We start from the raw sequence: 23,357 nt of genomic DNA on the forward strand, positions 1-23,357 counted from the left end.
AAATTGAATTTGTTCTTAATCATCCAGTCACTGAATTATTCAACAGATATTCATTGAGCACCTACTATGTGTCTGATCGTTTCCAAGGTATTTAAGATAGATCAATAAAAAAATTATGGAGAAAATAGACCAAAAAAAAACCCCACTTAACCTTGATGGAATTTAAATTCCAGTGGGAGACAGATAAGAAACAATAATAAACTTGTTAATAGGCAAATTAAATACTCCATTATATCATGAGTAATGCTATAGCAAAAAAAAAAAAAAAGAAGAAGAAGAAGAAAAAGAAAAAGAAAAATGAATGTAAAGTGCAGCCATAGGTCTATGATTTGGAATGAGTGCTCGGTGGACCAAACTGAGAAGGGGTTATATGAGCAAAGACAAAGAAGCAAAGAGGGAGGCATACAGAAATCTGGGGGAGGAATATGCCAGTCAGAGGAATAGCCACAGCAAGGTGCTAAGGTAAAACAACTGTCTATAATGTAAAACCATAAACAAAAGTAAATGACAATGCAATATAGTAAGTCACCAAAAAAGCTACAGAAAATACATTTTCTAAGGAAGTGAATCACTTTCGGAAAAGCTTCTTTGAAAGCATAGGTCTTAGCCCTTGCCTTGCAGTATTGGTAGGCTTATGATAAATGAAAAGGGGAAGTTCAACTTTGGTCCAGAATTGGGAAAACACATGTCAAGTTCAATTCACATTGGAGGGATGATTCCGGCTGGAGGTTAATTAGCTGCTTCAATTAAAGGAGTGAAGGACCGTGAATGCCAACATAAGGGTTTTGGACTTGCTTCCATGAGAACTATAGATCGGCTAACAACTACTGAAGAAAATTCCAAGGCAACGGCATGTTTTTGGAAGATGATACTGCAGGTTTTGTACAGATTACATTAGAGTGACTGTAAATAATACAATTTTAAGTCAAAACTAATCAACACAAAACTCACTCTAATTAGAATAGCACTTACAATAATATGATCTTACCACTTGTCTTGTATTTTTTAACTTTTTATTTTGAAAAACCAACCAACAAACAAACCCTGGAGACATTACAGGAAAAAAAATGCCAGAATAGTACAAAAGATTTCCATATATTCTCTTCAACTAGATTCACCAGTTATTAACATTTTGCCACACTTGCCTTACCTCTCTCTTTTTTTTTTTTGTTTTGTTCTTTTTTTTTTTGCCTTACCTCTCTCTTAATGTGGATAGGTAGATAAAAAGGTAGAGCTACAGCAAGTATAAAAACACACAACATATTACTGATGTTGTGTGAGAGTAAATTGCAGATATCATGGCTAAATCCTTAGGGTGAATCTTCTGAAAACAAGGAAGTTTTCGTACCTAACCAGAGTATATTTATCAAATTCAGGAAAATTGAAAATGGTAGAATGCTATTACCTAATATAGTGTCTATATTGACTTTTAAAGGATCGTCCCAAGAATACACTTTTACTGTATTTCCCATCTGGGATTACACATTGCATTTAGTTGTCAAATCTTCTTAGTGTCCTTTAACCTGGGATGGTTCTTCAGCCTTTCTTTGTCTTTCATGGTGTTGGGAAGAAATTTCCTCTGCCCAACGATGTCTTTGTAACTGGACTAAGCATGAGACAGATTAAGGGGAGAAGATCAAATATAGTAAGAGGAATCCAAGCAGATACGAAATTTCAAAGACGCTTAGGCAACAGGCGGCTTATAGGACCTCCTGAGCTGCTAAGGGAAGAAGCTTGGGAAATAAAGATGGAAAACAAAGGGATTTAGAAAACAAAGGTTGCCCTGTTATGCAAATAAGTTTCTTAGGTGAGGAGGAATCTCTGTCAGTAGTTCCCTTCCTGGACAGGCTTTCCTTTCCAATGTAAATTTAGACAGTTGCAGGGAGGCAAAGAGCTTTTCCTGCATCTGCTGGGCTGTGGATTGCTTTTAACTCAAAATAATCTTCATGCCAAAGGACTTGCTCTTGACCTCTACGATGTCTTGGATGGTTCTGAAGAGTAGGAACCAGATTTTATTTTTTATACCTTATCCCTTAGTTTGAGTTTGCCTGATACGTCCTCCTTTTTTGGATATTTACTTTTTCTGGCTGGAACACTACATAAATGATATTGTACCTTGTTAATGCATCACATCGAGAGATGCATGATGTCGATTTGTCCCATTACTGGTGGTGTTAATTTTGGTTACTTCCTTGAGATGGTGTCGATTTTTTCCTTTAATAGTTAATAAATAATCCGTGGGGATGTACTTTAAAACAGTGTGAGTATCCTGCCTCATCGATCTTTCACCCACTAATTTTAGCATCTGTTGATAATCCTTCCCTGAATCAATCATTATTAGGATGACTGAAACCTGGTGATTTCTAATTCTATCATTTCTTCTATTTTTACCAAATGGCATCTTGCTTTCCTTTTCATTTATTTGTTCAGTAATATGAATTCATGGAGCCAATGTTTTTTTTGAATTACTGTCATTATTCTTCTTACCTTGTCTTTAATTGATACTACTTATGAATCTTCCTTTTACTTCATAGGAAAAAGCAAAACCAAATGTAATACCCTTATCTGGTTGGGAAGACGAAAAGCACATTATAAGGGTAGGCTCTAGCTAACTGTAGTAGAATGATGTATTTTTTTCCTCTAGTCTTTCATTTTATTTTTGATTTTGTAACAGTTTGTTAACATGTAACTCTTCAGTTCCTAAGGCTTCTGGGAGCTGAAGCTAACTATGCCTTAATGATGAGTCCTAGCCAATTACCATATTTGCATCCTTGATCCGTAGTAAGTAAAAGTTAATTCAATACTTTTGCTGAAAGCCTCTTTCCAAAATGACAAAATATGCCACTTTGAAGGTAATCTTTTGCCCAGATGTTTGGATGCACAAATCAAGCTGCTACATTCAGAGACCATTTTCATTTTCCTTTTTATTATTATTATTATTATTATTATTATTATTATTATTTTGTATATCCTGCCTTGTTCCAAAAGGTACTTTTGCAAAAGCAAAGCTGCTTTCTTTACATACTAGTTTATACCTTCCCAAAACATTTTCTTGCTATTATGTGAATAGCAATTCAGCTTCTTAATGTGTTACAAAAAAAAAATATATAACTGCTTCTAAATTGCGTTGATGTATTGTAGAATTGAGTTGAATATCTTTGTAGGCTGAGCATAATTATCCTCCTGCCAGGAACAAATAAGTTATACTGCTCCAGAGAAATAAATATGCATATGAATTTATGTGGATGGATAAATCCTTATAAAGTTTAGCTCTTTATAACACAGTGAGAGAAGAGGAAATATACTTGGTGAGGCTAATGAATAAACTGGGATCATTAGATTGTCTATCATGCATTTCCCCCACAAAGTTGCACTTTACTGCATATAAATCAGGGCAGAGCATTTCAAAGGACTTTATGTAATGAATGAGGCAATTTTCGGCTGAATCATATGAGAAAAAGCCACCTCAAATCTTCAGTTCTACTCAAAACAAGATTATGTATATAAATACATATAGAGAAACAAAATGAAAACTCTAAGAGTTCAAAAATACATATAAACTTCAATTTACTTTGTTAATATCTTTACCCCTTCAAAGACATCTAGCAGAGAAAGTTTGCCAACAATGAGACCAGGTACAGCCCAGTAGGAAAAATAGGACCCCAAACTACACTAGGTAATTGCAGCAAGATTAGTGTAAACCGAATGCATTTATTATTTGCAACGTAATCCAATATACTAGGAGATGGCACGTGCTTTATTTTAATTAGCTGTTTCTTTTAAAGGGTTGCTCGGTCCAACTGTCTTGATAAGAAAAAATTGTAGTCATTGCTCAAAATGCTTGTAGCAAATCTAGTTTTAAATTGAAGCAATTTATTCAGAAAGCAGGCTACTACCGCAGCAATAATCAATGTGTTTTCTCTTAGCCCAAACTGGAGCTTTCCAAAGACCATTGTTAATTGCCAGTAACTAAATGACTGCTGGTGCCCTTAAATGTAACTCTTTGGCACTTGTTCATTTGTTGTGTTTAACCAAATGCCAGTTTCCCTTAGGTTTTGCGGAGCGATTTTGCTTTACAATTTTCAATATTCAGTCTCGGTCCCTTAAAGGGGGTAGAGTCTATCATTTTAACCCAATAACACAAAGGCTAACCAGATTTTTAAAAGGTCTGCACTTTCTCTTTCCATCTTCTGACATTGAATTGTGCTGAAATGGAATCTTTTTATTTTTTAAATGCTGCCACTCCAGGCAACTTCAACTTGGGCTGAAAAGCAGATCTCATTTCAAAGGGAAAATGACATTTGCTGGGGCAACACCTTTCACATCGTAATGTAAAGATGCAATACAGCAGTGAGTCCTGAATCATTTCTTTTAAATGTAACAGAATTTAACCCCTAGTAATTTTGTCCTGACCCAGTGTATAAGCATAATGGGCAGCACTCACATTAATGAATGTGTCCAGCTTGGGGCAAAAAGAATGTAGAAACTGAATCTCGTACCCCATTTCCTTTGGGAGAGTTTGCCCATGGTATATGAATCCATGTGAGAAACATAAATGAGAAAGGTTTTAACCTCCCTCATTTATAATACGAAGGCATGTACATCCCTCTTGCATAGAAATATGGGAGTAACTGAGAAGCAGGCACTGGGGTGTAGACTGTGGGGAAAGACACGTTTCTTTTCTGACTTTCAAGAACACTGTAAGAACAACAGGCTCCTGCATGTATACTACAGAAGTATCTGGGGGAAGTCTGTGGTACTCTCGGGATCTTGGAATAAATTAGCTGCTTGAAAATGCCCTTTCTTTGAATCCAGTTTTGATCTTCGTCTTATTAGTAAATAACTATCCAATGGCTCAGAAGACTTACTCTTGCTTTTTGCCCATACTCTAGGTATGTATAACTTTCCATGTTTGTACCTTAAGAGATCTATTCATGTGACACTAGACCATTTCTCTAATTGCTAAGCCATGTCAACTCTGCTGTATTTTTCTCATTACATTTCAGACAGTACTATTGATTGGCCTACTAGATAGTGTATTTGAGGTAGTGTATATAATTATTTGAGTGGCTCATGACTTATAGCAATGGAGATAATTCACATTTGGGCAATATGTTCTCTAAAAATAAGAAAGACTAATTTTCATATAATTTTTCTCTAACTTTTACATATTCAGTGCTTAAAAGTTTTTTTTAAGTGTGTAGAGAACAGTATTATAAATACCATCTGAAGAAAATGAGAATTCTGCTTATTGCATTAATAGGATTATGTTTCATGCACAGTTTTGGATTGTTTCAAAAGCTATTCCACTAGATATGGGCACGTGACAGATGCTACTTGTCCAGGCCTGGTACTGTGTCTCTAGAATCCAAGGGTGTACTACTTGGAGCAAACATAGAACCATTCCCAGCCTGAGCAGTTATCTACAGTAGACCAGCTGTCCTGACTCCAGCTTTAATCTATCCACATAAGTTTTGAGTTAGAATTTAAAAGGGCTATTTTATCAGAAAGGAAGACAGAACGTAAAGACTGCTAACTCTGGGAAACGAACTAGGGGCGGTAGAAGGGGAGGAGGGCGGGGGGTGGGAGTGAATGGGTGACGGGCACTGGGTGTTATTCTGTATGTTAGTAAATTGAACACCAATAAAAAAAAATGAAAAAAAAAATAAATAAAAAATAAAAGGGCTATTTTTTTAAATCAAAGTTTTAAAGAATTGAAGTGTGATTAACATAAGGTAAAATGCATAGATGGTAAGTGTTTAGTTCATTGAGTTCTGACAATGTATAGACTTCAGGTATACCCATACCTGAAGAAAGATACAGAATATTTCCAGCAAGTTTCCTCTTGCCCCTTTCCAGTAAATTTTCCCATCACTCATCCACAAAGCATCCATTTTATGATTTTTGTCACTATGATTTATTTTGGCCTCTTCTTATACTCCATTTAGACAGAATTATACAGAAGATACTACTTTGTGTCTGGCTTCCTTTACCTAACGTAATTTTGTGAGATTCATGCATGTTGCCTGTATCAGTAGTTAATTCTTTTTACTCTAAGTATATTCTATCATATGGACATACTGCAGTTTGTTCAGTATCTCCTGTTAATGAACAGTTGGATTGTTTTCAGTTGTGGCTACTGTGAACAAGACTACTCTGAACATTCTTGAACAAGTCTTCTTGTGGACATCTGCTTATATTTCCTTGTGTAAATACTTAAGAATGGGATTGCTAGTCATAGGGTTGATTCGCAGTTAACTTTACAAGAAACTACCCCAAACTGTCTAATGTAGTGGTACCATTGGGCTCTTCTACTAGCACAGTTTGAGAGCACAAATTTTTTTAAAGATTTTATTTATTTATTCATGAGAGACACAGAGAGAGAGGAAGAGACATAGGCAGAGAGAGAAACATGGTTCCTGCAGGGAGCCCGATGCAGGACTTGATCCCAGGATCCCAGGGTCCTTTGGCACTGAGCCAAAAGGAGACAGACGCTCAAGCACTGAGCCACCCAGGCATCCCTTGAGAGTACAAATTAGCATTGTTCATTTTTTCCAATTCTTTTCTCATGCAAGAAAGTTTAGGGTGATAAATTGCAAGTGCTAATGCATTAAATTAGAAAATAGAGTGAATCTGAAAAGAAACCACTGTCCAAATGTTTTTCTCTCCCATCATACCATATAATTTTAATCAGATGATTTTGGTGTATAAATTAGCCTATAGGCATAAGTTAGTTTTGTGCAGGTTTCTCTGCGTGGTAGGGTTAACTCATATACTGACAGAACCAGGCCCAGTGCACCCTACAGAATTCTCTATCCACTTATCCTTTCTGTTCACATAGGAAAAGGAAAACATTATACTGAAGAGCTTTTTGTATTTCACTCTTAGAATGTTTGTAGTACTGTCTTGTGTAGGCCTCACAAGATTCAACCGATAAAGCTGTCTGGTATTTATAAATACAAAATGTAAACATTTCCAGGAGGTGCTTTTCAGTATTTCACTTTCCATATCGATTCACTTAAACTCTAAAAGATTTAATAATTCATTTTATTTTCCTTTCTTAAATCCATAAAATTCAAGCACTTTTAATAAGATTTTCTTCTATTTCCCATTTAATTTTAATAAAAGCATAAAAATATACTTGGTTAAACAGTAATTACATGTTTTGATAAAACTACTTGTTTAAAAATGCAGGACTAGATAATAAAAAATATGGCTGAGTTTTGTTCTGTAATTATCACACGAAAAGTGACATCACATGCGAACACACACATGCAGAAACACAGAATGTTCTTGTGAGGAGATGATGTCTGAGCTTTTCAAATTATTTATTACTGATGCTGTATCGTACCCGTGATGATTTCACCCCATTTTGGAGATCTCAGGAGTGATCTTTTTTTTTTAAAGATTGTTTATTTATTTATTTGACAGAGAGAGGGTGAGGGAGAGAAAGCACAAGCAGGGGGAAGGGCATAGGGAAAGGGAGAAGCAGACACCCCGTGGAGGAGGGAGCCTGATGTGGGGCTCGATCCCAGGACCCTGAGATCATGACCTGACCCAAAGGCAGATGCCTAACCAAATGAGCCACCCAGGCACCCTAGGAGTGATCCTGTAACACAAGAGTAGTTGTTACTGCAAAACCATAGATTATTTTAAAGTTTCAGTATAAGTATACACTATGCTATGAAATTAGATAACCCATTGAATTGTAAATTAAAACATCAAAAATACCACTATTTTAAAGCCATAATTTCAGGGAGTTTTCTTTTTTTTAAGATTTTATTCATTTATTGGTTTGTGAGAGAGACAGCACAAGCTTGAAGAGGAGCAGAGGGAGAGGGAGAAGCAGGCTCCCTGCTGAGCAGAGAACCCCATGTGAGGCTCAATCCTAAGACCCCATCCTAGGCCCCAAGATCATGACCTGAGCTGAAGGCAGATGCTTAACAGACTGAGCCACCCGGGTACCCCAAGAGTTTTTATATTTAATGGTAATTAAGAAAACTAACACTTTTCAAGGTAGTCATCAACTGCAGTGAACAATGGCTACGTATCAATAACATTTGGGCTATGTTGGTTGAGACAGCAGGCATACACAGAACTTAAAGTTAACCTCAAAATCTGTGCATTCTGCAGCACCTGGATGGTACAGTTGGTTGAGTGAAGGACTCTTGGTTTTGGCTCAGATTGTGATCTCAGGGTCATGAGATAGAGCCCCCTCCCTGAGCATGGCATCTACTTGAGATTCTCTCTTTCCCGCTCCCTCACCCCTCTTGCTTGTGTTCTCACTCTCTCTAAATTTTTTTTTTTCAAAAATCTGTGCATTCTGGCTTAATGTTTAAAAACCAGTTACCCTTGATTTTGTTACAAGGTCTATAAGCTCTAAAGAAGAAAACAGAAGTTAATGGTTTATCCCCAGAAATGCCTGATAATAATATAGATATTCAATAGGAAAAAGAGAACATGTATGTAGTGAATGGCAAGAAAAATCCCTCTTTGGGATAAAATGTAACAACTGGCCCAGTAAAAGGAGAAACACAGGAAAAGAAAACTATCTAAGTAGCTTAGTCAAAGGAAAATACTACCACCATAGTATGGTGTGACATCCACTAGGGGGCCCACATTTTAAGCCCAAGTATTGAGCCTCCAGTACTGTGGTAGGCCCCCTTGGTGTCACTAGTCACTATTCCTAAAGGTAGAGATAGGAAGTCATTGCTCCTGGCAGCAGGCAGCAGATAGTATTCCTCAGGTGGTCCACCCAACACTCTATGTAAGAGTCCACACTGCCCTTCAAGGGGCTGCGTTGTTGTTGGAACCCTTACCGCCACTCCCGCCAGCCCCCAGCCCCAACCCCTAGGTGACAGCTCAAGAGGGAAGGATCAAAATTCAGATTGGAGAGTTCAGAAGCTGTCTGGTTTAAACACTTCATAGCCTCAGGAGCCGATGTTTCTGTTATTAACCCCACAAGCATAGTTTGCAGGGTTCCCACAAGGGATATGTTGATATGAGTTACTTTACTCGGGCAAGCCCAGAATCTACTTTCCAAACAGGTATTTATAATTCTTCGGTCCAAATGCCATCTACCTTTTTTACCATAAGTAACATCGCTTAGCAACACAGTTACCACAGGCCACCTTATCTGGTTTCCAAGGAAACAGAGCTAGAAAGGTCAAATTCTCATGCAGAAAGGGAAGGGGTTGTGCTAATCCATTACCTACATCTGGTCTCATCCGAACTGTGAAATCAAGTTGAATTTGTGATTTGGGATGTGAATATGGTATTCATTTTCTTTTGTGATTTTTTTCCCCTAGAGCTAATGTACACAGTTGAACTTGCTGGAGGGCTTGGTGCTATCCTTTTGCTGCTTGTTTGTTTGGTGACCATCTACAAGTGTTACAAGATTGAAATCATGCTCTTCTACAGGAATCACTTTGGGGCTGAGGAGCTGGATGGAGGTAAGATGAGTTCCCTCTTTTAAGGTTTTTTTCCCCCCCCCGGAAAATTCTTCCCTGTTTCTTGCGTTTGTTTTATTGAGGGGCAAGAAAAGTTAGCTGCGTAACCATTGGCAGCAGCTCTTACCAGCTTTCCATATTTCAGTTTGTAAATTTATCTCTTACATGGAACTTTCCGTGTGATGCTGTGGTGCCAATAGGTAATTTCCTCTGACAATTGTAAAGCAACACCTACCCTTTTTAGAATCTGATGCCAAGTAGCACTTGCGAATTACAAAGGCTGATTGCAGCACTATCAGAGTGTTCATTTTTTTCTCACATTGTAATCAGCCCTGAAAGGACACCTTTACTTTTCTATAGGTAAGAGTGCCTCTTTTAATCGTGTTCCCGAACCCAGAGGGTTGAAGTCAATGTCAATCTGTTCCTTACTTAGACTGACCAGTTACAATAAACTGTGCTGAATATTTTAGAATTCCTAGCAGTCTTTTCAATTGTGTATGTAGCTATATTTGGAAAGACTAATTTTTATTCCAAGTGTGCACCAACAGATAATACAGGGCACAAGCACATTGTTTTCATAGTAATACATCTACTATTTTTACTAGAGTTGGACGAGTAAATGTTGTTTTCATGGAACTCATAATAATGATTTGCCCCCTCCGATCAGTTGTGAATATGTGTGCACTCTAAGAGGAATTTGAAGTCCAGAAACCACCCATTACAGGACTTAAGTTTTTTTTCAATTTGATCGTTTGAGAGTGATCCATACATAAGGTAAATTTGCAATAGAGGAAGCATATGCAAACTGATGTACAAAGTGCAGATCATATTCATACATTTTTTTCCACGACTGTCACTGTTGCACTAAGTGGCACACTTAGTGTGGAGTGAAGGAAAATGAAGGGACCAGCCATGCCCCCACTTTTCCAGGACCCTCTGGAATAAATACACGGATAGAATTATAGGTTGTCAGGCTCGTGAGGAGGAGCACTTTATCCAGGCTGTGCAACCCTCTGCCTTTCTCATGAGGGTGAAGACCGTACTGCAGCAAGAGTGCGGTTTTGTAAATTTTTCAGTCTTTATTTGCACTTGTTTCTAACTTTTTTGCCTGCATGTGCCAATTATTAAATGTTTTGGCTACTACTTCAGAGAGATATGAGAAAATTGTCAATGTAAGGGCTATTGTTGAATGAGTACCAAGCAAAGTGCTCAGCATTCTTAAATCATTCTTGCTAAGGCTCAGAAATTTCTGAGGTCAATATTACACTCTCCATTTTACTGATAGGCTACTGAGGCTCCCAGAGATTAGATAACGTACTGATGAGGGTAAAGCAGGCATTACTATAAGTGGCTAAGATGGGATTTGAAAACAGGTCTACATCAAAAGTTTTTATTTTATTGAAGCCTGAGTCCCTACTGTTTTGTGCCTTTTAAAAATTTAATACATTCATTACAATCTAAAGATCTGATGTTGTTTGTACAGTTGGCACGGTAGAAGATGTTTGAAAAAGCAGATTATCTGAACATCTCACCTGATCTATTAGCCCTGTTTTGAATACATTTAGTTTGTGTTCTGAATGAGATCAGTGATTTTCCCCAAACTATCAATTTCCAGTGCAGTTTTATTTGTCATGTTCTGAATGGTAGAAGATTCTGGATCATTTATATGCCTTTGAACCTCAGTCACATCCCCTTAGATCTTTCTACACATGCTAGTATGGTTGAGTAATTATCTATTTTTCCATTGGTGCAGACTTTCTCTGACATCATCAATTCCCATTCTTCATAGCTCTCCCACAGTCCTTTATTCTTCCAAAGAAAAGATAACTGTTAAAAAGAGATCCCAGGCTTTTCATACTCTTGACTTAGCTTTAAAAAATGTAATTCAGGGCAGCCCGGGTGGCTCAGCAGTTTAGCACCGCCTTCAGCCCAGGGCCTGATCCTGGACACCCGGGATTGAGTCCCGCGTCGGGCTCCCAGCATGGGGCCTGCTTCTCCCTCTGCCTGTGTCTCTGCCTCTCTCTCTCTCTCTCTCTCTCTCTCTGTCTCTCATAAATAAATAAATAAAGTATTTTTAAAAAATAAAAATAAAAATGTAATTCAGAAGTCAAAAGTTTAGTGATGCCTTCTTAATTCTTGGCCACCACATTAGCTCCCCTAAAAGGGGAGTACATGAAATACTCTTGGATATAAGGAAAGGCAAAGAGTATGAAGAAGAATAGGGAAAGTTTAGTTAATATTTTGAAGCAATGTCTTACTCTGGTGATATGATAATAATAGATTCATCGACTATTTGTTGAATATTTATTAAATAGCAAGTGCTGTGTTGGCTACTTGGTTGATACAGAGAATCACACAATTAGAAAAACAGAGTTTAAGCCCAGATCCAAATAACTCCAAATTCCAATGATATCAGCCATTCTATCAGACTGGGAGATGGAGTATTTGGTGTCAGGGACACATCCATGCAATTCCTTTTGGGTCATATGATAGGCATTCCCTGACTCTATCAGTTCTGTGTCAGAAAGATTCTGTTTTCCTCAATCCTTGTCCCCCTCTACAAAACTTTAACTTTCATTGTTTCCTCTGGATCCAGGTCCTAGCTCTTCTCATTCTACAATATCCACTCTTACAACCCTATCTTCAATTGCATTAACACACAAATAGCCTCTAAATCTAAATGTCCTTCTCCCAGTTATCTTGTTTTATTATCACCTAATTGCACTTCTTGAAAATAGGCTATTTTCTCACTCTTAATTGCAGTTACTTGTCCAAGCTTCCTACACTACGTTCTTGGTCTTCATTGTCTACCCTTCCATTTTATCCTCCACACTCAGCCAGATTTTTCTTTTTAAGTACACATTTACTGTGATTCTTAACACAAAAAAAGAGGCATGCCTGTATGGTGCCTGCCAGAGCCAGTCCAGGCTTTTTAGCTTAGAAAACAACTGCCATTGCAGGGTGACCCAAATTATAATTGTATCCTTGCCACCTCTGTGGAAATGACCCGGCAGAGTTCCAGTTAGAATGAGATGCTGGTCTTTGGAAAAACAAAACTGTTGAGAACTGACCCAAGACAATGCAGTAATGCATAATTCTAAGATCTTCTTGGTAAATGAGGTAACTATAATGGTTAGGGGTAGGCAAAGGTTAACTACTCTCCCACCACCTTGGTTTCATGACATACTGAAAGAAAATTTGGACAAATTCTGTTGCATATGCATTTATTAACAAACAAACACATAACTCATTCTGTAAACTGAGAGAAGTTCTAACACTGTTGTGTATGTGTGTGTGCGTGTGTGTGTCTGTGTGTGTTCCCAAAAAACTGACAAGAAAGTTTCCCCTGAGGCAAATGTGACAGTATACCGGTGGCAGGGTTAGGCTCATTATGTAATAACATCTAAGAATATTCTTCATCTGGACACAGGGCCATTTTGCAATCATGTCTGGAAAAGTTTCTCTAAGGGGGCAGGCCAATGGCCCCACTAGATACTTGTAGGGGTGTGATGTGTCTCTACATAATATGAAATAATCTGAGTGTCTTGTATAGCGCTAGCTTTACCATGGAGAGTCCATTTCCAAGACCCATTATAATTAGTAAAAAGCCATTAGTTTTGGCAATCAAATTTGATTTCTAACATCAGTTGTGCTAATTAACAAAATATCTACTTTTGATCAGAAATAAAGATAGTCGAAGTGCTTGTAGAGGCTGCCTCTGGAATGTTGCCTTATTCTAATTAAATACTAGCTGACCATCCTGACAAAGGCAACCTGCTGTCTCTAGAGCAGAACTTATACTAATACAGTATACCAGTGTCTATACTGGAACAAGTACAAAGAAAATAGAGTTATCATGATGACATCTGAGTCCTTTGCTTCTCCATGCCTCTCTGGGATTTCCCTTCTACTTTTGTTTAAAGCTTATATAAACGTAGCCCTTCCTCCCTCCCTCCCTCTCCACCTTTCCCCTTCCTTCCTTCTTTTCTTCCTTCCTCTCTTCCTGTCTCTCCTTCTCCCTCTCAGACATCGTTCATGTTTTACTTCTGACTTCTAAAGATTTCCCGTATCATCTCAAGGTCCACTTATTTTCTCCTTTATCTTTACAAAAATGGCACTGTAAACACATCTGAAATAGTCCTTTTTCTTTTGAGTAATGAGTGCTCACTAGTGAATGCTTAACTACTTGTAGGACACCGTGATTTCAAAGTTCCTTATCTCATTTATTTATTCCCGTTAAAGAAAGGCTCAAAGCCAAAGTCATGAAGAAAATAATTATTCCTTCAAACTTTTGGAAGAATGTCTAGATTTTGGAACTGGCTCTGCAAATAAAAAAAAATAAATAAGAGGCATGTAAAGAAGAACAAAGTTGTAAAGCTAGAAGTAGTCCATTAATAAGAGAACACAGGGAACACTGGCTCTCCTACATGATTATCACATCAGTAGATATGGGTAAGGTAGTGCCTAAGTTTTCATGAGTAATTAACTTATGTGAACAAACTTAAGGTTTCATTTTGTGGAGAGGATCTAGTGCTAGACAAGGTGAATCTACTTTCTGTTTGTTTTTCTCAGAGTGCAAATGGTTTCGATTTTGGTTTTTATCCCCTGACTATGGGGTATGAGGTACAAGCTTACTTATAATCATAGTGGAGCAAGCTTGTAAGAACACAGTAATCAATATTTTCAAGATGAAAAAGAGAGCCCTTCTGGTTCTACTTTAAGAGTTATTACAGGTATTGGACAAAATGAGTTAGAGCAATCTTTTATAATCTCCACCCCTTGACCCTTGAAAAATGTGAACATCTGTTCCATTTCAGGCATATGAAACAAATTGGTATGTACGTAATCTTAGGTCATAGAATTTATTTTCCTTTCTCCTTCAATTACAGGGTTACTATCAATAGTTCCAGGAACTATTGTCCTCAGGTCCATCGGTGAAGCAGCACTTCTGTAAATCATTTAGAAACTCTGTAGGAGATTTTTGCTTTTGTTTTTGTTTGGTTGGTATTTGATAATTTGCACACAGATGAACAATCTAGAATGTGTTTTGGGGTTCCAGAAGGAGAAACCTGTTGTTTTTAGTATACAATTTGCCTAAAGTCATAGACTGCTAAGTGCTAGGAAATTAGCCCTCTCATCTCAAATCCCGTGTTCCCTGTATACCATTCTACTAACTCTTAACCTCTTAAGATTTCTAGCATCTACACTGCCCACTACTCCCTCAAGGATGCAAGGGAAGGAAATTAATGTCAACTGAAGATCTCCTTTGGGCCAGGCATTTTGCTATATGGTGGGGTCCCATTTCATGCTAGATATCTACTTTAGGAAGGTGCTATTTTATAGATGAGGGAATGTAGACTCAAATGAGTGAAATTAAAATTAATGGCAGTCAAAATTTTACCTCAGCTGCTGTTTTTTAAAAATATTTTAATTAGTGTCACATTTCAATGTTTGATACCCTGTGGATTCAAATAGTCCAGAAAAGTACCAAGTAACAAAGCATGTACACTAGAACAATATTGCAAAAATTGCACAGTGTAAAACTCAAGCAGCTTTATTTTATTTTAGAATACAATTGTCAGATATTGACATGGCAGGATCGAAATGAAAGGTGAAATTTATTAAAACTATGATATTTGATAATCACAAAATCAATATATTAAGATTATATGACTAATGTTTATTCAATGATATCCATTTCTATAGTTTTTTTTTTACTAAAAATTTGTTTCTTCTTGGGAATGTAAGAAAACATAAAGGTGAATCTGAGACACAAGGAAGAAATGTGGCTTAATTTTAAAAAATTATTTATTCAAATTATATCAATGTTAAGTTTTTAAACGATTTTATTTATTTGTCAGAGAGAGAGAGAGCATGGGAAGGGATAGCAGCAGGCAGAGGCAAGGAAAGAGGAAGAAGCAGGCTCCCCAATGAACAGGAAGCCCAATGAAGGGCTCAGTCCCAAGACCCTGGGATCATGACCTAAGTTGAAGGCAGAAACTTAACTGACTGAGCCACCCAGGCATCCCTCAATGCTAATTTTTAATGATCACATATTTTTATGCTAATTTGCCCCATGTAAACACAGAAAGTCATCTTTTAAAATGATTTTAATATTTTATTTATTTCTTCCTTTGAGAGAAAGAGAGAGCCAGCACTTGTGTGAGGGGAGGAGCAGAGAGGGAGGGAAAAGGAAAGGGAGAGAATCCCAAGCTGACTCCTTCCTGAGCTCAGAGCCGGTTGCAAGGCTGGATCCCATGACCCTGAGATCATGACCTGAGCCAAAACCAAGAGTCAGACATTTAACTGTCTGAGCCACTCAGGTGCCCCCAAATCACCTTTTAACATAAAACACGATTCATCATTGAGTTCACTGCAAGCCTCATTTTGGTAACCCCACTTGCTGAATGATGGCCTCTGTCACTAGTCAGTTTTATATACGTAAGTTAAAAATATTTGAGAATAATTTTTTTAAATGGCCAGCTGCCAATAACATCTGACAACTGTTCAGTAGATATTTAACGGTTAAAAATTCCCAAAGACCTAAATGTCAATCTCAAGCCATTTATATTATCAGTAACTCTCTTTCCTAGCCCAGATCCAATATAAGCACCACCTTCATCTTGAGAATGGAATCAATCTCCAATCTACATTTTCTTTTTAAGATTTTATTTATTTATTTATTTATTTATTTGAGAGAGAGAGAGAATATGAAGTGAGTGCATGAGTGATGGGGAGGTTCAGAGGGAAAGGAGAGAGAGAATCCCAAGCAGGCTCCACCCTGAGCACTGACCCTGAGATCATGACCTGAGCCAAAACAAAGAGTCAGACACTTAACCGACTGAGCCACACAGGCACCTCTCTAATCTACATTTTCTTAAAAGCTTCATTGTTCTAAAAAATCCACGAATCCTCTAGCTTCTCAGTCCTCCTAAGGAGCATTGACTAATATTCTCTCATATGTCAAAGAGAAAAATATTTATCATTGTTCCAAACTACTCTTTCATTCCTGATAGTTCCATATTTCCCTTCTCTCATCAAAGTTTTTTTAAATACTATTTTAAATTCATAGTTTTATTCTTAACTCTCCAGAGTCCAAATTTCTTTTTCCCCCCTCAAATATATTTTTAAATAGAAATATAGTGGCTGATTCAGTCAATGGAAGGAGAAAATTCTACTGAACCAGTTGGTGGACTTCAAGTAATAAAAGTAACTAGCTGATAGATAGGGCTTGCTGTTTTTTTTATTCCCCCCTGCCTCAGATTTACTGAGTTATAATTGAAATTGTGTAAGTTTAAGGTACACAATGTGATATATATATATATATATATACATATATATATATATATAGAGAGAGAGAGAGAGATTGTGAAATGATTGCTACAATAATGGTCATTAACAAATCTATCACCTCACATAACTGCTATTTTTTGTCATGACATTTAAGACCTAATCTCTCAGCAACTGTCAAGTATATAAAATATAGTATTGTTAATTATATATTATATCCCCAGAATTATTTGTCTTATAGCTGGAAGTTCATACCCCTTGACCAACATCACTCCCTTGCCCCTACTCCCCAGCTCCTGGCAACCACCATTCTACTCTGTTTCTGAGATCAGCTGTTTTTATTCCACATGTAAGTGAGACCATACAGTATTTTACAGTCTATCTTTTTCTGACTTTTGGTTAGCGTGATAGCTTCAAAGTCTAGCTAAGTTGTTGCAAATGGCAAGATTCCCTTCATTTTTATGGCTGAATAATATTCTGTTGTATATATCAACCACATTTTCTTTACCCATTTGTCCATTGATGGACACTTGGGTTGTTTCCATGCCTTAGCTATTGTGAATAATTCTGAAGTGAACATTGGGGTATAGATATCCCTTTGAGATAGTGATTCTATTTCCTTCAGACATATACCCAGAAGTATAATTGTTGGATCATATGGTGGTTCTATTTATAATTTTTTGAGGAAACTTCATACTCTTTTCCATAGTAGCTGCACCAGTTTATATCCTCACCAGCAGCAAACAAGGGTTTTTTTTTCCTACATCCTTGCCAACACATGTTATCTCTTGTCTTTTTGATAATCTTAACAGATGTGAGATGAGATCTCATTGTGGTTTTTATTTTCATTTCCCTGATGATAACTGATATTGAGCATCTTTTCATGTACTCATTGGCCACTTGTATGCCTTTGGAAAAAATTTCTGTTTGGGTCTTCTGCCCATTTTGTATCGGATTATTAATCTTTTTGATGTTGAGTTGTATGAATTCCTTATGTACTTTGAAAATTAACCCTCCCCTTATCTGATACATAGTTTGCAGATATTTTCTCCCATTCCATAGGTTGCCTCTTCATTTCCTGATTGTTTCACTAGCCATTCAGAAGCTTTTCTGCTTGAGGTAGTCCCACTTCTTTATTTTTGCTATTGTTGTTTGTGCTTCTTGTAATATATCCAAAGAATCATTGCCAGGGCCAGTGTCAAAGAGCTTTTCCCTGTGTTATTGTAGGAGTTTTATGATTTCAGGTCTTATATTTAAGTCTTAAATCCATTTCAAGTTAAAATTTGTGGCCGGTATAAGACAGGTCCAACTTCATTCTTTGTCACGTGGATATCCAGTTTCCCAACACCATTTATCAAAAAGATTATCTGTTCCCCAATGATCACTCTTGGCCTCCTTGTCAAATGCTAGTTTTCTGTATATATATATATATATATATATATATATATATATATATATATTTCTGGACTCTCAGTTTTGTTCTAGTAGTCTATGTGTCTTCTTTTTTTTAATGCTAGTACCATACTGGTTTTTCTTACTATAAGTATAATGTCTCCAGCTGGGCTCTTCTCTCACAAGATTACTTTGGCTATTCAGGGTGGCTTTTTTTTTTTTTTTTTTTGTTTCAGAGGTTGAGTTTAGTGATTCATCAGTTGCATATGATACCCAGTGCTCATTCCACCAAGTGCCTTCCTAAATGCCCATCACCCAATTACCCCACCCCTTCACTCACCTCCCCTCCAGCAACCCTGTTTGTTTCCAACAGTTCAGAGTCTCTTGTGGTTTGTCTCCCTCTCTGATTTTGTCTTTTTCCCCCTCCTTTCCCCTATATTTATGTGTTTTGTTCCTTAAATTCCACATATGAGTGAAATCATATGATATTTGTCCTTCTCGGACTTATTTTGGTTAGCATAATACCCTCTAGTTCCATCTACATTGTTGCAAATGGTAAGATTTCATTCTTTTTGATGGCTGAGTGATATTCCACTATATCACATCTTTATCCATTCATCTGTTGATGGACACCTGGGCTCTTTCTATAGTTTGGCTATTGTGGATAATGCTGCTATAAACATTGGGGTGCATGTGCCCCTTCAAATCACTGTTTGTATCCTTTGGATAAATACCTAGTAGTACAATTGCTGGATTGTGGGGTAGCTCTATTTTTAACCTTTTTTTTAAGATTTTATTTATTTATTCATAGACACAGAGAGAGAGAGAGAGGCAGAGACACAGACAGAGGGAGAAGCAGGCTTCATGCAGGGAGCCCTACGTGGGACTCGATCCCGGGTCTCCAGGATCACACCCCAGGCTGCAGGTGGCACCAAACCGCTGCGCCACCCGGGCTGCCCTATTTTTAACTTTTTAAAAAAAGATTTTATTTATTTATTTGACAGAGAGAGAGAGAAAGAGAGAGCACAAGCAAGGGGAGCAGTAGAGTGAGAAACAGGCTCCCTGCTGAGCAGGGAGCCCGATGTGGGGCTTGATCTCAGGATCCAGGGATCATGACCTGAGCTGAAGGCAGATGCTCAAGTGACTGAGCTACCCAGGCACCCCTATTTTTAACTTTTTGAGGAAGCTCCATACTGTTTTCCAGAGTAGCTGTACCAGTTTACATTCACACCAATAGTGTAATAGCATTCCCCTTTCTCCACATCCTCACCAGCATCTGTTGTTTCCTGACTTGTTAATTTTAGTATTCAGGGTCTTTTTAAGTTCCATATGAATTTTAGGATGGTTTCTTCTATATATCTGAAAAATGCCCTTGGAATTTTGATAGGGATTGTATTGAATTTGTAGATGGCTTTGAGTAGTATGGACATTTTAATAATATTAATTATTCTGATCTGTGAACATGGGATGTCTTTTCATTTGTGTCTTCAGTTTCTTTTATTAATGTCTTATAATTTTCAATGTATAGATCTTTCACCTCTTTGGTTAAATTTATTTCTCAGTATTTTATTATTTTTGATGCTACTGTAAATGGGATTATTTTCTTTGTATTTTTTTCCAGATGATTTGTTGTTATTGTATAAAAACATAACAGGTTTTTACATGTTGGCTTTGTATCCTGAAACTTTCCTGAGTTTGTTGAATAGTTGTAACAGGTTTTTTGTGGAGTCTTTAGGTTTTATTATATGTAAAATCATGTTATCTGCAAAGAGAAAATTTTACTTCCTTTTTTCTTTCTTATTTTCCTTATTTATTTCCTTATTTCTTTGCTTAATTGCTCCAGCTAGAACTGCGAGTACTATGTTGAATAGGAGTGGTGAGAGTGGACACCCTTACCTTGTTCTTGAATTTAGAAGGAAATCCTTCAGCTTTCATTGAGTATGATCATAGCCGTGGGTTTGTGAGATATGGCCTTTATTATGTTGAGATATGCTGCTTCTAAAACTAATTTACTGAGAGCTTTTACAATGAAATTATAAATTTTTTGTCACACTCTTTTTCTGAATCTATTTACAAGATCATATGATTTGTGTCCATCATCCTATTTTTTTAAGATTTTATTTATTTGCTCATGAGAGACACACAGAGATAGGCAGAGACAGAGGGAGAAGCAGGATCCTCACAGGGACCCCGATGTGGGACTCGATCCTGGACCCTGGGATCACACCCTGAGCTGAAGGCGGACGCTCAACCACTGAGCTACCCAGGCATCCCTGTCCTTCATCCTATTAATGTGGAATATCATGTTTATTGATTTGCATATATTGATCTATCCTTGCATCCCAGGGTTAAATCTCACTCGACCATGTTGTATTATCCTTTTAATGTGCTGTTTAATTTGGTTTGCTAGTATTTTGTCAAGAATTTTTGTATCTATATTCATTAGATATATTGGATATTTCTGGCAGAGTATGTCAGAATATTGGATATTTCTGATGAATACTACAAGGAACAACTACAAGGGATGTTTGTCATAATCTTATCTGGCTTTGGTATCAAGATAAATCTGGCCTCATAAAAGTTTGGGGATATTCCATCCTCTTCAATATTTTGGAAAAGTTTGAGAAGGATTGGCATTACTTCTTCTTTAAATATTTGGTAGAATTCCTCAGTGAAACCATCTGGTCCTAGGCTTGTCTTTGTTGGCAGTTTTTTTTACTACTGCTCCAATTTCTTAGCTATTGGTCTGTTCAGATTTTCTATATCTTAACAACTCAGTCATGGGAGGTTGTGTGTCTCTGGGAATTTATCCATTTTTTCTAGGTTATCCAATTTGTTGTCATGTTATTGTTCATCGTATCCTCTTGGGGTCCTTTGTATTTCTGCAATGTATTTCTTTCTCATTTATAGCTGTGTTTATTTAACTTTTCTCTTTTCTTCTTGGTTAGTCTAGGTAAATGTTATCAATATTGTTTACCTTTTAAAAAACCCAACTTTTCATTTCATTGATTTTTTTCTATTGTCTCTGTACTCTGTATTACATTTATTTCCTTTCTTTAAGATTTTATTTATTTACTCATACGAGATACAGAGACAGAGAGAGAGAGAGAGAGAGACAGACAGACAGACAGACAGAGAGAGAGGCAGAGACACAGGCAGAGGGAGAAGCAGGCTCCCTGGGCTGAAGGCAGTGCTAAACTGCTGAGCCACCCAGGCTGCCCTGTATTTCATTTGTTTCTGCTCTAGTCTTTATTATTTCTGTCTTCTACTAACTTGAGGTCAGATTGCTTTTCTTTTTCTAATTCCTTGAGGTATAAAGTTAGATTATTTATTTGAGATCTTTCTTTTCTCTCAGATTCAGGTATTTATCACTATAAATTTTCCCCTTAGAACTGCTTTGCTTCATCTCAATTTTTGTTGTGTTGTATTTCCATTTTTGTTTGTCTCAAGATATTTTCTGATTTACCCTTTGCTTTCTTCTTTGACCTGTCACTTGTTCAGGAGTGTATTATGTAATATCCACATATTTGTGAATTTTTCCATATTCTTGCAAACCTTTGTGGTCAGAAAAAGATACTTGATATGATATTGTAACCCAACATATGATCTATCCTAAAGAATGTTCATGGGACACCTGGGTGGCTTAGCAGTTGAGCATCTGCCTTCAGCTCAGGGCGTGATCCCAAGATCCGGGATCGAATCCCACATTGAGTTCCTTGCAGGGAGCCTGCTTCTCCCTCTTCCTATATCTGTGCCTCTCTCTGTCTATGTCTCTCATGAATAAATACATGAAATCCTTTTAAAAATGAAGAATGTTTATTCATTGAGAAAATGAAGAATGTTTATTCATTGAGCATAATGTGTCTTTTGCTACTTTTGCTGGGATGTTCTTTTTATCTGTTAGGTCCATTTGGTCTATAGTGTTCTTTAAATCTACTGTTTAATTATTAACTTTTTATCTCAATGATATATCCAATATTAAAAGTGGGGTATTGAAACCTGCTAATATTATTATATTGCTGTCTATTTTCCCCTCAGCTCTGCTAATATTTGCATATTTACATACTCCCAATATTGGGTGTATATATATTTACAGTTATCATATCTTCTTGATGAATATCACAATATAGTATACAGTGACCTTCTTTCTCCTGGTGACCAATCTTCATCGCAAATCTATTTTATCTGATATAAATATAGCCACTCTTGTTTTCTTTTAGTTGCCATTTGCAGGAAAATCTTTTTCCATTCTTTCACTTTCAGCCTATGTATGTCTCTAAAGATAAAGTGAGGGCAGCCCCGGTGGCTTAGTGGTTTAGCGCTTTCCGCCCAGGGCATGATCCTGGAGACTCGGGATTGAGTCCCACGTCAGGCTCCCTGCATGGAGCCTGCTTCTCCTTCTGCCTGTTTCTCTCTCTCTCTCTCTCTCTCTCTCTCTCTGTGTGTGTGTCTCAAATAAATAAAAAATCTTAAAAAAAATAAAGTGAATCTCTTGTAAGCAGCATATTGTTGGATTTTTTTTTAATCTATTCAGCCACTCTTTGTTGTTTGATTGGAGAATTTAATCCATTTATGTTTAAAGTGATTATTGAAAGGTAAGGACTTACTCTTGCCATTTTGTTAGTTATTTTCTGTTTGGTTTGTTATTCCTCTTCTTCCTCTCTTGCTTTCTTCTGTGATTTTTTTTTAACTCATATGCTTTAATTTCTTTGTCTTTAACTTATGTGTATCTACTGTAGGTTTCTTCTTTGTGGATACCATGAGGTTTACAGGAAACATATAATAGATCTAACAGACTATTTTAAGTTGATGACAACTTACCTTCAATTGCATAAAGAAGTCTACATTTTTACTTTCCTCCTCCCACAATTTATGCAATTGTTGTCATAATTTACATATTTTTATATTGTGCATCCATTAAGAAATTATTATACCTATAGTTATTATTTTTAATTTTATTTTAATTCCAGTGTAGTGAACATAGAGTATTATTAGTGTCAGGTGTACAATATACTGATTCAACAGTTCCATTTACTGCTCAGTGCTCATCAAGATAAGTGTACTTTGAATACTCTTCACCCATACTCCCATCCACTCCCCCTCTGGTAACCATCTGTTTGTTCTCTATAGTGAATAGTCTGTTTTATGATTTGTCTTGTAGTTATTTTTTTCTTGTTTTTTATTATATTTTATTATTTTATTTTAAAATTTTTTTTATTTATTTAT

At 36.8% G+C, this 23,357-nt stretch overlaps 1 protein-coding gene across 2 annotated transcripts in view; it reads left to right on the top strand.

Moving 5' to 3' along the window:
- The window catches only part of IL1RAPL1 (interleukin 1 receptor accessory protein like 1), a 1,348,418-nt gene that overhangs the window by 1,310,652 nt on the left and 14,409 nt on the right, over positions 1 to 23,357 (top strand). For both annotated transcript variants that reach the window (XM_038587125.1, XM_038587126.1), the window contains one exon: positions 9,309 to 9,452. In XM_038587125.1, coding sequence (XP_038443053.1) covers positions 9,309 to 9,452 — 144 coding nt within the window. The remainder of the gene's footprint in view (positions 1 to 9,308; positions 9,453 to 23,357) is intronic.

The sequence above is a fragment of the Canis lupus genome, chromosome X, assembly GCF_011100685.1.
Source record: "Canis lupus familiaris isolate Mischka breed German Shepherd chromosome X, alternate assembly UU_Cfam_GSD_1.0, whole genome shotgun sequence".
In the NCBI taxonomy this organism is placed as follows: Eukaryota; Metazoa; Chordata; class Mammalia; order Carnivora; family Canidae; genus Canis; species Canis lupus.